The sequence below is a fragment of the Lacerta agilis genome, chromosome 1 (genome assembly GCF_009819535.1).
Source record: "Lacerta agilis isolate rLacAgi1 chromosome 1, rLacAgi1.pri, whole genome shotgun sequence".
Lineage (NCBI taxonomy): Eukaryota > Metazoa > Chordata > Lepidosauria > Squamata > Lacertidae > Lacerta > Lacerta agilis.
In genome coordinates, this window is record NC_046312.1 from 66,737,111 (window position 1) to 66,752,858 (window position 15,748).

At 45.2% G+C, this 15,748-nt stretch overlaps 1 protein-coding gene across 2 annotated transcripts; it reads right to left on the reverse strand.

Moving 5' to 3' along the window:
• Positions 1-2,347: 2,347 nt before the first annotated feature.
• On the reverse strand, positions 2,348-6,215 carry ADM (adrenomedullin). Of its 2 annotated transcripts, none has more exons than XM_033152632.1 (4): positions 6,111-6,215; positions 5,379-5,481; positions 4,856-5,113; positions 2,348-4,354 (listed from the first exon to the last, which is right to left on the reverse strand). In XM_033152632.1, exons 2-4 carry the CDS (start codon positions 5,474-5,476, stop codon positions 4,033-4,035), a joined length of 678 nt encoding a protein of 225 aa, XP_033008523.1. In that variant the 5' UTR covers positions 5,477-5,481; positions 6,111-6,215; the 3' UTR covers positions 2,348-4,032. The 2 variants fall into 2 exon arrangements, with proteins under 2 accessions (XP_033008523.1, XP_033008514.1); XM_033152623.1 differs by having other exon boundaries at positions 2,593-4,354; positions 5,379-5,477; positions 6,111-6,209.
• Between the last annotated feature and the right edge of the window lie 9,533 nt (positions 6,216-15,748).

The following is a 15,748-nucleotide window of genomic DNA, read 5'->3' on the forward strand; positions in this document are numbered from 1 at the left end:
CTGAGTGCTCACTAGAAGGACAGATCCTGAAGTTGAGGCTCCAGTACTTTGGCCACCTCATGAGAAGAGAAGACTCCCTAGAAAAGACCCTGATGTTGGGAAAGATGGAGGGCACAAGGAGAAGGGGACGACAGAGGATGAGATGGTTGGACAGTGTTCTCGAAGCTACTAACATGAGTTTGGCCAAACTGCGAGAGGCAGTGAAGGATAGGCGTGCCTGGCGTGCTCTGGTCCATGGGGTCACGAAGAGTCGGACACGACTGAACAACTGAACAACAACAAGCACATAACCGAAGTGATGCATCATTTAGGTCTATGAGTATATTCTCAACCATTACTTTAACACTGCTACTATTACAGAGTAGCAGTAATAAAAATCATCATATCCTTTCATAATAGCATTAGAGATAGTACTAATGGTTCTGGACTTTAAGGTAACCATGTCTGTTTTTACAGACTAGAACAGGGGTCCCCAAATTAAGGCCCGGGGCCCAGATGCGGCCCAATCGCCTTCTAAATGCAGCCATGGATGCCCGGAAATCAGCGTGTTTTTACATGAGTAGAATGTGTCCTTTTATTTAAAATGCATCTCTGGGTGATTTGTGGGGCCTGCCTGGTGTTTTTACATGAGTAGAATGTGTGCTTTTATTTAAAATGCATCTCTGGGTTATTTGTGGGGCATAGGAATTCGTTCATATATTTTTTTCAAAATATAGTCCAGCCCCCCCCCACAAGGCCTGAGGGACAGTGTACCGGCCCCCTGCTGAAAAAGTTTGCTGACCCCTGGACTAGAACATGCTCAGACTCACTCTAAGGCATTAAGGAATAAAAACACCCCCAGAAAGTTATGGAAAGTTGGAAAACAATAGAAATGGCAAGTAACTACAGTGGTGCCTCGCAAGACGAAATTAATTCGTTCCGCAAGTGCTGTCGTACAGCGGAAATTTCGTTTTGCGAAGCACGGTCAAAAGAAGAGCGGTTTGACGGGAAAAAAACGCAAAACGTTTTCGTCTTGCAAGTCACCCTTTCATTAGCGAATGCCTTTCGTCTAGCGAGGCATTCATCTTGCGAGGTACCACTTTACTTTGATGAAGTGGGGGGGGGGAGGGAGAGAGAGAACAGAAGCAGGTTGTTATGGAAGTTATAGCAGCAGTAATAGCAAACATAATTACAATAGGAAATAGGAATGAAGAGAAATGACCATACTTTACCATCCTATAGACATATACAACTGAAGGTTGCAGATGTAGCTGACAGTTAAACTCAGAGCATATTAATATGTTTACTTTATTTTTTTTAAGATCCCAGTAAACTACATATTGTGTGCATGTAAATAAACACATGGTGGTACATTTCCTCTGAAGCTTCATGCATATCTACTTGGGTGGTTGAAGTAATTCAAACTTTGCCTAAGGCATGTAGCTATCTAGGAGTAATATCACGCTTGGTAGGTGTTGTTATTTATAGTTTGTACACTATTTGAAGAACATCAAGTGCTTCTCTCATCTCTGCCTTTCTTGTACACGAGAATCGTGTTGCAGTGCATGATGGGTGTGAACTATTTGGTACATCTTGGAAATAATGCTCAAGTGAGAGTAGCATGACCAAGAGCTAGAAAGACCATAAATAAAGAAGCTATCTGGCTTCTTAACTGAGCATTTAGCTGCAGCTTCTAATGTGTGGCACTGAAGAAAGCCAGAAACAAAGGAAAACATATTTTGCATTTCTTAGATATCTTGCGATAAGTCATAAGGACGTTACCATAATTACATAAAAATCAATAAGCTTTAGTAAGAGACCTTGTGGGAGTCACAAAGTACAGTACTAGCTTGCAAGCAGAAGGTCCCAGGTTCAATCCTTGGCAACACTTGTTTTATTTAAGGGTCAGCTACTTTGTAGAAGGTGATGTGAAAGACCTGTACCTGAACTCATAAATAGCAGTGGCAACTAAATTATTTCATTACTATTGCTAGTCCAGCTTTGACGCTATTCTGCCAATGATAGAATTACTTCTGTTTGTATTTTGTTGAAGCATTTACAACTCCCAGACTTAATCAGCATTGTGGCTGATGCTAATGTTATCAACCAGCATTTAAGATTCTGCTGTCCAACATATCTTTTTACATTATCTTTCCAGTCTCAAATTTACCCATTCCAGAAAGGTTTACTATCATGGTTATTTACTTAGTTCCAAAGAGGTTTACTATCACTACATAACAACCGAGCATAAATACAATCTGCTACAGATGATTTACAACAGCTTGGGAAACTGAACTGTAATAGTAATGGCTAAGTAATGCCAGTAGATGGTGCTGTGGTTACATAAATCTCTTATCATAGCAAGACGCTAGGGTTGGAATGTTTCATGTTGTTTTTTGGTCTGTGGCTTTAGGAATGTGAGTTCTGCCCACAATAATCCTCTGGGTTCAACCTGAACTGTGGCCCAGGAAATCCTTCAGAAATAACCTTGGAAGCTACCCTGACCATTTTCTTTTGGAACATGTTCCCTCTCTCTATAAATCTGTTTGTTGTGCAATGTGAAAGCAGTGCAGTTGTTTCCTCTGATTAATTGCAGCAAAAAAGAAAAAAAAACCAACCCAAAAAAACCCTTGATGATCAATCCAAGCTCTGACATGTTTCAGCTTCACTTGAAACATGTAGAAGGACTGGAGACCTTGGAGTTGCCTCAACAGCCCCGAGTCCTCACTTGAAAGCATTTATTATGACTTTATGATGTTTATTAGGTTGGACATATTTGGGGCACTTTTGGCTCAGAGTCCTGGCTTGGTGGAGAATGACAAATTACCTGCTGTTTAGCAGCTTTGAATCCATCCGATTATAAAGATGGAAACTGAGTAAATAACGAGGCTCCCCCCTGTGCCAAGTTCACTGGTTTTATCTAAAAACACCAATCAGTAATTTTTTGTGTGATAATGTTTATTTTATTTTCACATACTGCCCCTGGAGAGAACAGTGATACATTTTTTTTACCAGTCCGGAATGTGATAAACCATGGCAAACAAGGAAAGAATATGACAACCAGACAAACCAAGACTAAATGAAAACTGTAGGTGGCACCAGAAGGGGGCAAGCCCCCAACCCCAAGTAGTTTGCACCCCAATGCTGGACTATGTGGTTACAGAAAGGCACTTTTCACATACCAGTTCTAACCGAAACTGGAGATTTACAATCTAAGCGTGCTTAGTAGAGAGTTAACCCCAATGAAACCAAGAGGACTGACTTCACACAAAAAAATGTTTAGAATAGGAGCATTAACATGAAATATACCATCATTCATAAATAGATTGTGTATGACAAATCTTGCTACCGCCACAACCCTCCCAAAAAGAAAAATGGCTATGGTGCCACCAGGATGAAGACAAAGGTTGACATTCTCAATGTTTAAAAAAATAACAACAGGGAGTAAAAAAAAATGCCCATACACAATATATATATATATATATATAACATATAAAAATAACTCTGTAGTTAAAAAGAATACAAGGACAGGAGACAATTATTTAAATACGGCGCATTCCTTTCATGCAAACATCCACCCAGCCACTCATTCCTGCTCAGCCGCTCGCGACAAGCCACACCGCGCCCACCGAGTCCATTGCACTTCGCCTGGCCAGGCCGTTCAAGTATAAGACAGCAGCCCCTGCCCAGAGAGGGGCTTGCAGGTCGCCAATTCCCTGCCGTGTGAAGGGGGGAGAGGAGGAGAAGCGGGGAGACAGTCTATGGGGAGCAGAAGGGAAGAGCCCGTCACCACCGAAAGCTCACCACCACACAAGGGAGGGGAAAGGTCCTTTTTTGCACAGTTTCATCATTCCACTTCCGTCCCTCCAGGCGCAGCACGGGCTCAGCCGCCGCCCGCCTTCCCCTCCCGCGTTCCTGCCGGTAGCCTCCGGATCCCTGAAGGTGAGCGAGCCCCCTTTCCCCGCTTGCCGAGCGCCAAAGGCTCCCCTCGGGCAACAGGTCTCGGCCCTCTCGCGTCTCCCGGGAGGGGGCGCTGCGCGGCCCCGGTGCCTGCTAGGGCTGCTGGGCCAGGGCCCGAACCGAGCCGCCTTCCCGCAGCGAGGCCAGCAGGCGGGACGCTGTCCGTGTGCTTCTCCCGCTGGAGGAGGCGGCGGCGGCGACGGTGTCCAGCAGCGAGCGCCTCCTGCGGCGGCCGTAACCCTGCGGGCCGAATTTCTCGGGAGGGGCGGAGACGTCCTTGTCCTTGTCCATGTAGTGGTGGATGAGGTGCGCGAGGTTGTGCACCGTGCACGTCCCGAACCCGCACATCTCCCTCAGGTGCTGGAGGTGGAAGTCGCTGGCGACGTTGGGCAGCTGGTTGCGCTTCGCGCGGAGACTGTTGCGGAGGAAGCAAGAGGAGAGAAGGCGGCGGGAGTCAGCGAGGTCAGTCGGGAAACCGCAGCCGCCTGTCTGGACTGGACTACAGCTCCCATCGTCCCTTACCCACTGGGGCTCATGGGAGCTGCAGCTCCACGGAAATATTGGCAGGGGGAAGAGCAACTATGTGGCCTCAGAAGGGCAGATAGCCCAGCCTGGGTTATTTCACAAGGACGGAGGCATTCTCCTCTTCCTTTTTTCGCTCCCCACCACTACCACGCGGTTTATTTAGAGTCCTAAACCGCCGAGCGCTGCAAACGTATGATTAACATCGCGCTGCTGTCAGTCGCTTTGGGCGCCCTTCCGAAGGGACGTCCCCCAGCGGGAACTCTGCGCGCCCTCCCCGCAGCCCAGCCTGCGCTCTCCCGCCAAAACCCTTCAGCGCGCAAAAGCCCCGACCACTCCCCCCCCCCGCACCCGCAACAAGCTGCTTCCAGAATAATAATAGTAAGATAATTACCTGTCCAGGCTGCGCGCGGGCCTCTTCACTCCAGCAGCCGCCTGGGCCGCGGTGAGCGCCGGCTTCTGCTTGCCTGCCTGTCTGCCTGCGGGGCGCTTGCCTTCTCCGAGGGCTGCCGCCTGCCCCACGGTAAGCACTACCGGCTTCTGCTGGGCTGCTGGCTGTCTGACTGCGGGGCGCTTGCCTTCTCCAAGGGCCGCCGCCTGCCCCACGGTGAGCACTACCGGCTTGTCACGCCGGGCTCGCCAGCTGCTCCACCTGAGGAGAGGCAGGGGAGGCCGGTGAGGGGAAGGAAAGAAGGGGGAGCTGGGGGGGGGGAAGGTAGCCAGCCCCGAGGGGACTCCTGCCTTCGGAGGGCAGGTTGCAGTGCAGGCGTTTCGGCGAGGGCACGGGGAGGAGGAGCGTCGGAGGCGGAGCGCCTTTCGCCCTTCACTCCAGCCGAAGCCGCCGCTCTGCGCTTCCCTTGGCGCCCTCGAAGATGTTGCCTCCCCCCGTGGGATAAGCTCCGACGACGGCTACTTACTTTCTCTTGAAGTCCGACGCGATGTCCAGCTCGGCAGCCTCCACCCCGAAGAAGGAGACGGAGCCCAGGTAGAGTAGGGCGAGGGAAACCACTTTCATCCTGTCCAGGGAGAGAAGAGGGGGTGTTAGCAGCCTTTTCCTCCTCCAAAGGGCGGCGGGGGTGTTGGGGATACACACACAGTCTCTCTCTCGCCTTGCTGGGGGGGGGGCGGGCAACTAACTAGGGGTCCCTGGGAGGGCTGCTCCTTCCGTCTGCCCTCCCTCCGCCGCCCTGTCCCGGAGCACAAGGGACTCGTGACGCTCCCGTCCAATATTTGCTCAGCCATTCATCACGGCAGGATCGACCCAGGGGGCCTCGTCTCCCGCGTCCACATTTGTCAAGCTTTCGATTTGCTCAGAAAGGTGAAGGCTAAGCTCTCCTTTTCCCAGGCTCCAGCGCGTCACGAACGACACCTTTATTCTCATGCCCTTCAATGCAGGCAGCCCTCTCTCAAACCGGCTGCTCTCTCTCCCCCTCTCCCACCCCACACCGCACGGCGTTGAGATCTGCTCAGCGCTACCCCTTTCACTCCGCGCCCGTCCCTCCAGTTTCCAAAGCGGGGCCGCTGACTTGCAACCCGAACTTTCCCCCATGTGCTAAAGACGCAAAACTTTGCAAGCTCTGCTGTCGACCCCCTCCCCTCCTTGCGTGCTCCTTTCCCCATCCAGTTAACGAGCGAGGAAAAGCGCAGACCTGATAGCGAAGATAATCCACTGAAGTCCGACTGTGTGCACACTGGATCCTTGCTTGATGGTAAATCCCCAAAATATAAAGGTATCCCAGTTTCTCCCAAGAGCTGCTCTGAGCCCGTCCTACGCGCCACTGAAGTTTCTACTGACTGCTCAGCGCTCAACTTTGCGCCCTTTTATAGAGCAGCGCCTGGGAGGTGGGGGGGGCAGGGGGCGGGGCTATGTATGACTTTCGGGTGCGGATTAGTCAGGCCGCGGGGGGCAGGCGACGCTTGGAAACGAGGCCACTTTGCACCGCTTCTCGGCGGAATCGCCTGGGGTCAGGCATGTCAACGGGCATACACGGCCCCCGAGTGACACGAGTTGTGCCCCCAGCGAAATCTAGCGGAGCTGCCGCGCTGCCCTGGCGCGAGTGCTGGGCCTTCAGCTTAGTCAGCCGCGTTAGAGCGAACCAGCAAGGTCAAACTGGTCTCTCATTCTCTTTCCAGTAGGGGCTTCTGCAAAAAAAAAAAAAAAGGAGAAGAAGAAGAAAACGCCCCTATGCAGGGCATGAGCGCGACGAACTTATCCCGTTGTTTGCCCTCCAGCACCCGGTTACCCAGAGGTAGAGTACCTCTGCACATGGAGGTTCATATAGTTATTCCCTGTCGGTCCTCTCTCCCTCCCGAACTATGTTTATCCTGCAAGCTGCAGTTTACAGCCAAGATCCACCAAAATATTGGTAGAAGTGGTTATATTTACACAATTGGCGAAAAACGACCAAGCCAGTCGTGCCTTATCATCAAAGAAGCGCGATTAGTGAGCCAGCTAATCTTAACCCAGAGCTTTGGGTTGTCCTTAGTAATATTATTCGGAGGAAAGACCAACACGTCCAAACTGTGAAGGCTGGAATAAACTCCTGGCCAAATATTTATCAGTTTTTTGTTTGCTTTCAACTTGTTTAACTGGGAGATATCTGAACAGTGGCAAGGATTATTATTGTGACTATTTTGCAATGGCTAGGGAGAAAGGGACGGACATATAGCACTTTGTTTACGGGATATCTGCCGCACCGATCTGATTCCTGCACATGAGCTTTCTTTTCACCGCTGCTCCTCTCCTGCCCTGCGCGATCTTTCTCCAGCCGCAAAGCTTACGCTCCCTAGCACACGTAGCCTCCTGGTTTCTTGGAGCGGCTCGCCCAGACTGAACCAGTTGGATCTCTCTCCTGAGCGCCTGCAAATCAGCGCAAATCTCTGAGCAGGGTGGTTTTCTTTTCGTTTCCCCGCACGGGAGTTTCCTTCGAGTGCCTTTACTGCCAAGAAATCTTAAAGACCTAAAAATAGATTTTCTTAAAAAACCCCGGGGCATTTTCTTTTCTCCCAGGCCGTTTCTGCGAAAAAATGAGCGACTGGAGCCAGCAGGTGTACGCGCGTACGGACAGACGCGCCGCGTCGTGCTGCCCTGCCATAGCAATCGTGGCATGCCATGGGGAGAGGGGTGTGGATGGACAGGATCGAGGCTTCCCTTCACTTGCCCGAATGACTCAGTCGCAGAAAGGTGATTCCTCCCTTGCCAGCAGCGCTCAGGGAGTTCCTTTGCCTCTCCTGCCTTGGCTTGGAAAGTCTGCGGAGGCGAACAGATGCGGTGCTCCAGAGGCCAGAGCATAGCTTGCACATACCCATTAACGGCCAGCTACTTGTCTTAGCACCTTGTGCATGTGTGACCTTTATCTCTTTATTGCTTTGCTATGGTGTGAGGTAACTGCATCTTTTATTTCCAGATAGCAGCAAGCCTGCCTCTTGAGCATAGAGCGAAGGGGCTCTTCAGCCAAGGTAAGACGGCAGAGCAGTGCGGCATACCTTTAGCAAGAACTGGGAGCAACTTGGATAAAGTAAATGCGGCTTAAAGTAAGGACCCTTTCCAGTCAACGTTAATCACTTTATTCTTTTAAAAAAATACAGACAGACCTAGCAGTTGCATTCTGATACTTCCAATATATCTTGTACATATGGAACTGCATAATACTGAGTCAGTCTGTGAAGGCTGTAATCCTGTACCAGTTTTCCTGGGAGTAAGTCCCATTGAGCCCAGTGGGACTTAACTGCTGGCTAGACATGCATAGGATCGGTGTGGGGTGTTGTCATTGTTTTTGTGTACATATACATATGCCTTTGTGTTACAGTACTCTTAGAAGCTCACTCTGTTTGGCTTCATGAAGATTGATTACCGTATCTATTTTGTATCATTTATACTCTGGGGCCAATATACAGGTAGTACCAATACAGTAGTAGTTATGTATCTCTGATAACCACCGCTTGACTAGACTTTGAGAAACACACAATGAAGCTGAATAATGAAGTGACAATCAACATATACAAATGGGTGGTTCCTAGTTGGGTAATTCCTCAATTTCTACAACAAAATGACAAAGCTATCCCTTCCATGTGACAATGCAAATGGCTATTGCTCTTTTGTAATAAAAAGCTTCTATTAACGTCCAGTAAGTTGAAGCTCTGGGAATATCAGAGGCTGTAGCCAAGTGGGTGTGGATTTAGTCAGCAATCTGGATGGGAGATCCATGCAAGAAGAGCCGGATATGCTTACAGTAAATAAATATTGTTTGAAAAGAGCTTCCATCTAAGACAACATGCTTCTCTAAATTTAGGAAAGTACCTATAAATTTCTGCATCAAAGGGAAATAGCAGCATCTGAGCTGTTCCAAGAAACGGTTCTGGAATAGTTCTAGATGGACTGAAGATATGTAATAAATCATTCATTGTTGATATTTTCAACACACCCAGCAATGCCAGTTCATGAGTATGTGCAGATCACAGACCACTTCTCAGCAGCATGAAATTTGGAAGTGTACTAGCTTTTTAAATAATGCCTCTGCTCCCTTCCTACCCATATTTTCATTTTTCCATTTAAAGAAGGTTTATCTATGATGCAATGGATATAATTACTTCTCTGCCCTCTGTTCTTTCCGCCTTACTTTGTTTCTGCTTTTTCTTTTGTACCATATTGCATTGCAACATTGGGAATTTCAATAAAAACTACTACCGAAAAAAAGTTTGTCCTTGATTATTAGGATAATCTGCCGTGTGTGAGTGGAGGACCCTCGTATAATATTAATCCCCCAAATGCTAACACACAGCACTAATCCTTCAGGTACGGTACTTATTAGCTATGAGGCCACCTTCCTCTGTTCAGCTTTGCGCAGGCTCTGGGTAGATGAAGGCAACTGCTAAGGTGCATGTGGTCCTAAAGCATTTTAAGTCACCATAGTTCACTTCAGTGCAAGCATTTTCAATTGTGCCCAGAAACAAAGAGCCAGTTGAGCAATCTCAAAAGTGGCAGTCTAATAAGTCAGTAATTGCAAATCAACTGCATTTTGAACTAATGGCAACTTCCAAACAATCTTCAAAGGCAGCTGCAGTAATGCATTGCAATAATGCAAATGGCTTGCATCATAACTAACAAAAGTGCAAACATTACTGTGTTAGTATATTATAAGCAGCATCATAAGATCAACCACAAACAACAACAGTGGAAATGTTTTCGAAGGACAGGCTATATATACATGCTTAGGTACATGTTGAGAACAATATTGCCATGGTGAATATTATGAAGTTTGGAATTTTTAAGGCTACGTGTCCCAGTGTCTTTCCCGTTTGTCCCTCAGTTTCCCATATCTAATGTAAGACATGTGCAGTGTTGCCAGTGCTACTAACTGTAATTAAAGTTCATATGGCATCTTTTAACTGAAAAGGTGCCGTGCATTATTACTTTTTGCAAAGTGACAATGGTTCATATTACTCACTACACAACTGAGGAACCAAGTCACCTTTTCCAATCTATGTTCTGCACCAAAAACCTGTGCAACTTTTGCAGTATGTTTTCTGTCTCATTTCTCAAATAATTTGGAAATGTTTTGTAATGATGGCAGAGGGTGAAGTCATTGGAAATCATGTGCTGTATCACAATATAATTCCCTCCACCTCTCCTTCCTCAGCACACACCCCAAATCTGTTCTAAGTGGGTCTCCTCAATCCTCTAGAGCAGATATGGGGGTTGGGCTGCAAGGCACATGGGGAGAAAAGAGGAGGGGGAAGTTTTATTTCAAAAGCAGAAGTTTTGTGCAGATGGGGTGACTTTGTTGGACACAACCCCATGGATAGATAGGAAATAGGAGCATGCCAAGGTAACCATGGTGGAAGGACAGCAATGTATACAAGACATTGTATATTCATTCATTCAGCTTAAGTCCTGTGGTTTCTGAAAATGCTCACATTTCACATTTTATGTGTACAGAAACTAATATGAGATGCCATTTTGTGAGGTAACAAAGGAATCGGGTGGATTAACAGAACACAAGTCTGACACAGTGCAGATAGTTGGACTGCATGCAGTCAATGTGTATACACATCAAAGTGCCACATATGGTATTCGTTATATGCAGCACACTTTTTACACACAGTATCTCCAGATTAAGCCCACTATTATCAGATAGTGACTATACTGAGGTAAATCCTCAAAGAGATAGGAGTGGTTTGAGGTTACCAGTCTTAACATCCAGTCTTGATTCTAACGAATTTATCTTGCTGATATAGTAACCAGTTCCAGGCCCTTGATCTCTGATGCATGCATGGAACAGCTTCCCTCTCCTCTATGGAGGTCCCTGATCTCACACACTGATCTCTCCATTTGAGTGACAGTCTAAGGGCTAAACTACACATGATGCTGAGTTGTGTGTCAATAAGAGCTTCTTAACCCTTTCTCCTGTGGCAGTTTTTCCACTAAAACTTGCCTCTGAAACAGCTTTTCCTAGGTATACAGTGTGGAGATGTTTTGGTGCTCACTTGTGGTGGGGGCAAGGCAGCTGTGAATTGCAGCTCCCGTGGCTGTATTTCCTTTTTAAAAAAAATACACAGGAATGCATGACTGGGCATCACAACTGCTTTCCCCTTAAAACGTTTATGTGATTAGTTTCCTGAGACACTGAAGCTTGTGGGGTTTATACATATGCAAGTAAAGAGAAGCATAACTCAGACACAGCCTTCATCAAAACTGCTAAGAACCTGTTCAAGGGGAAAGCAATCCATGGCTCAACCTCAAGGAGAAGAGTTTTACTCCGCCTTCAAGGCCAATTTTGAATGAATAGCCCTAAGCCTTTGCTCCACCAGTGTGTTCCACTAAATTCTGTGAAAGGAGACTCCTCAGCACCTTGTTTCATTGTAAGCCTCTGAGTAAAAAGACAGAAGCCATATTGGGAAAGCAAGACTTTCAGTTCTGCCCTTTAAGAGATCCTGCCAGCTCACAACTGCAAAATGGTGCTTGGGCAGTCAGCAGGTGCCTCCACTATTTAAAGCAGAGGTCAGCAAACTTTTTCAGCAGGGGGGGGGGGGTCCACTGTCCCTCAGACCTTGTGGGGGGGCAGACTATGTTTTTTTTGGGGGGGGAGAACAAATTCCTATGCCCTACAAATAACCGAGAGATGCATTTTAAATAAAAGCACACATTCTACTCATGTAAAAACACACTTATTCCCAGACCGTCTGCGGGCCGGATTTAGTAGGCGATTGGACTGGATCTGGCCCCCGGGCCTTAGTTTGCCTACCCATGATTTAAAGCTAATTTTGGCTCTGGCCTTTATTAGAGTAATGCCTGTAGGCTCTGGGAGCTCTCCCAGGTCCTGCTGAACTTGACTCTGACTTGTCCCTTTCTACCTGTTTATTGCTTTATGTCACCTCTTGCTCTAAACTCTAGATCTAATAAGCTGCTTCTCTGCAAACCAGCAGAACACCCCTGTAATCCACATTTTAAATCTTTATTTCACTTATACTATAAGTCTGAAAATGCTTTGTTTACATATGTCACATGTCAACTTATTAGAAGGTATGATTCTTGTGCCATGCTTTCTGTTGTAAGGCATGCACTAAACTGTTAATCATTGACTGACCCATAGTAGGCTCATGCCTGCAATTATAATTGGAATTCCTAACCAATGTCATTTCCATCTGGCCTGGATTCAATTTCATCTACATTTGCAGGACACTGGCCAAAGATCTACTTCTCGAGAGCAATCAGAAAAATAGTTTTGAAATTAACCCCTGCCCCAGACTGTGGGAAAGGAAGTACCCTGCACATTATCCTTGTCTATAGAAGTCAACGTAACAAATGTGATCCATGGAATTCTGCGGAAGAAGGAAAAAGATTTGCAATGTGAAAAATGCTATACAACGGAGCACACTTGCATCCTTCCACATACCCAAGAGAAGAGATGGTCTGCAGGGGTACTTTCCTGACAGAGTTTTCTGTATAAAAATAGGCAGGAAGTGAATAAGATGTAAGAAACGCTTGCTCATTGCTTACATGCACTGTGTGCCTTTTGACCTTGCTAAATCTCCTCGCCCCCATTTATCCCCATGAGATGGTCAGATGATCAATGTGATAAATATGCATCACCTACTTAAATACCTCCTGTAGTTTCAGTGCTATAGTTATGGCCCTTTGCTGTACATGATTAAATGGTTGCGGTATTCCCCCTCAAAAATGTTTCTGGATTTCAGCTGAGAAAGAAATGTTCTTTGTTCCTTTCATTCTTCAGAGGAAGGCTGTATTGTATAATTCATAATTATTGTTGCTCAATCCTTTTCTATTTCAGTCAAGCAATGACAGTGTACATTATAGTTTTGTAATTATAGAATTTACAACCCCTACATTTCCCACTAAAAGTTTAAGCCGTTAGGCCCTAAGTAAAAGATTTCACATGACCTGAAAAATATTACCCCATTAATTTACTGTCTGTGAAATACAAGCTATTGTGAATTTAGCCACATGTGCACATTGCACACCCACCCACCAGCCACAGTTACTGTTAGGAAAGTTTTGACTTTTTTTAAAAAAAACTAGCAATTACTATGCAATAATAAAATACAAGGAAATATTTTAAGAAGTCTATGTTGGAAGCAAGTCTTGTCCAGGACAACAATCTTTACAGGTTTATTATACTGATTAATAATTGTATTGATTAATTTTATTGGAATCTATATATTGTGCAATAGTAACTCTTAAGTCTCAATTGGAGGAATATTTAGCGTTTCAACAATTAAGCCCAAAATACTAGCATTGTGTGAAGGCATGAAACAAGAAATCTACAAAATATTTTCAGTAGTGCCTAAGACTAGCAGCAACATAGATGTAACAGATATATTTAATATAGAAAACATTGACTCTATAAATCACTGACATTATGCTTTGATAAATCCACAGTGGGTTAATGCATTCACTACAATTAATGGCATTATAAGTATGGTGAGAAAAATTGCTTTGCAACAACTTTGTTTATTTTTAGATTAGAATATACTTTTGTTTAGAAAATAATTTTTCATAGCAACTTACCCTATTATTCAGTAGCAAATTTTTGACAAACTATGCTCTTTTCCATTTGGATTGTATAATTTAGTGTGCTTAACCTAGAAGTACATTCCATTGAACATATTTATGAATTACTATTTATGAATAACCATGCATAAGATTGCTCTGTAACTGCTACAATGACTTCCATATAATGCCTTGAATTTTTTTTTAAAAAAAAAACATTATAACATATGAACATACTTATGCCTTTGCTGAACATAAGTCAATTAAAAAAAAAAAAGCAAATGGAGGGGACTCCAATTTGTGGTAGTGGAGCAGCATGTGTTTTACCTTCCCCTCCAATACATTTTCCCACTCTAAATCACTTTCCTGAACCTATTGGCCCTGAGTTGCTTGGGGAGGATATAGGAATAATGCACATACCTGTATGTTTTCCCCAGTAAGTACTAATAGCATTTAGTAAATCCCACTGAGTTGAATGGAACTTACTCTCAGGGTTAGTGTAAAGCAGGGATAGCCAAGGGATAGCTCTCCAGATGTTGTTGAACTCCAACTTCCATCATCTCTGGTCACTGATCATGCTGGTTGAAGCTGATGGAAATTAGAGTCCAACAATATATGGATCATTGAAACACATGTGTACTTGTTCAGTCGTTCAGTCGTGTCCGATTCTTCGTGACTCCATGGACCTGAGCACGCCAGGCACACCTATCTCTCACTGCCTCCCGCAGTTTGGCCAAACTCATGCTAGTCACTTCGAGAACACTGTCCAACACATTAGCTAACCCCATATTAGCTAGCTCACAGGAACTTAGTTCCAGCACCTCTCCATTGGGTGCCATTGCTATTCTAAGAGAACAAGGGAGGTGTCCATGGTGAGTTCCAGCACCTCTTTTTCTAGAAAAATAGCACTGGCTAACCCCAGTGTAAGGGATTTCAGTTTTGGGCTAGGAAATGGCACAGGGAGCAAAGGATTATTGAGGAGCTCTAATCAGAATTGTAGGAGAGGAGACTCTTGAGAGTCCCATGGACTGCAAAAAGATCAAACTTATCCATCCTTAAAGAAATCAGCTCTGAGTGCTCACTGGAAGGACAGATCCTGAAGTTGAGGCTCCAGTACTTTGGCCACCTCATGAGAAGAGAAGACTCCCTAGAAAAGACCCTGATGGTGGGAAAGATGGAGGACACAAAGAGAAGGGGACGACAGAGGATGAGATGGTTGGACAGTGTTCTCGAAGCGACTAGCATGAGTTTGGCCAAACTGCGGGAGGCAGTGAAAGATAGGCATGCCTGGCGTGCTCTGGTCCATGGGGCCACGAAGAGTCGGACACGACTGAACAACTGAACAACAATCAGAATTGGAGCCCTCTGTAGCTGCTTTAAAGTAAATCCATCAATTGAACAAACAAACAAACATAGGAGATTTGATCAAGGATTGTATACTTGGACAACTGTACTTGGACAGTTGTGGAAGTGAAATTTTGACAGGTGCACTTTGTCAAGGAAGACAGGGAAGGGTTGTGTCTTCATGGATTTCCTTCTCCTCAATTATTAAGGTTCAGGAACTTCAACGCACAAGGTTGCCCTGTACCAAGACCGAAGGAGGTTATTGATTTGCTACCCACAAAGTAGTATAATTTCATAATAAGTTTCCGCATTAAAGCAGAATAAGTATTCATTCATGATTGGAAAACATGCAAATGAGCTGAAGTGCTGCTGATGTACCAGGTGATTATTAAAATAATATCATTAAAAAAATAGCAGGCTGTTTCTTTAAAATTAAACTTTGGGGAAACAATATAGGTTGCTTCTGAGAGGACTGACCTTTTGAAACTGGTCTGTTTCATCTTCTAGGATTCAGAACAGTTTTATTAAATTGTTTGGAATTGTTTACACAGAATAAAACATTTCCTCTGTACGGTATGTTTATACATAAAAGTGGCACCGAGACTTCCAAAGTATTTGATAGCATTTGCGGTATGAAAAAAATGGAAGCTTTCTGTCCTCAACCAGTTCAGAAAATTCGCAGTTAGAGTAATGACAAAAGACTTCCCTTTCATTCTAATGTATTTTGTATCCTGTGAAACAGCCCTAAGATGTAAATGGCACCTTCCATGTGCATTGTTAGCATACACTCGAGTCATTCTGTCAAACAACATCCAAACACCAGCACTATGCTTGCAGTTTCTGACAAGCCAATTGCACTCTCATGGCTAAGACCAAAGAGGTTTCATTTTTGCCATCTATTAATAGCAATCTGAAATCATTGTCTTTAGTCCT

Excerpts from the sequence above, each read along its gene's own strand:
- ADM (XM_033152632.1), bottom strand. The coding sequence starts at position 5,476 with ATGAAAGTGGTTTCCCTCGCCCTACTCTACCTGGGCTCCGTCTCCTTC. Across the intron at positions 5,114-5,378 it reads GCGTCGGACTTCAAGAGAAA|GTGGAGCAGCTGGCGAGCCC; the intron begins GTAAGTAGCCGT and ends GCCTCTCCTCAG. Across the intron at positions 4,355-4,855 it reads CCCGCGCGCAGCCTGGACAG|TCTCCGCGCGAAGCGCAACC; the intron begins GTAATTATCTTA and ends CCTCCGCAACAG.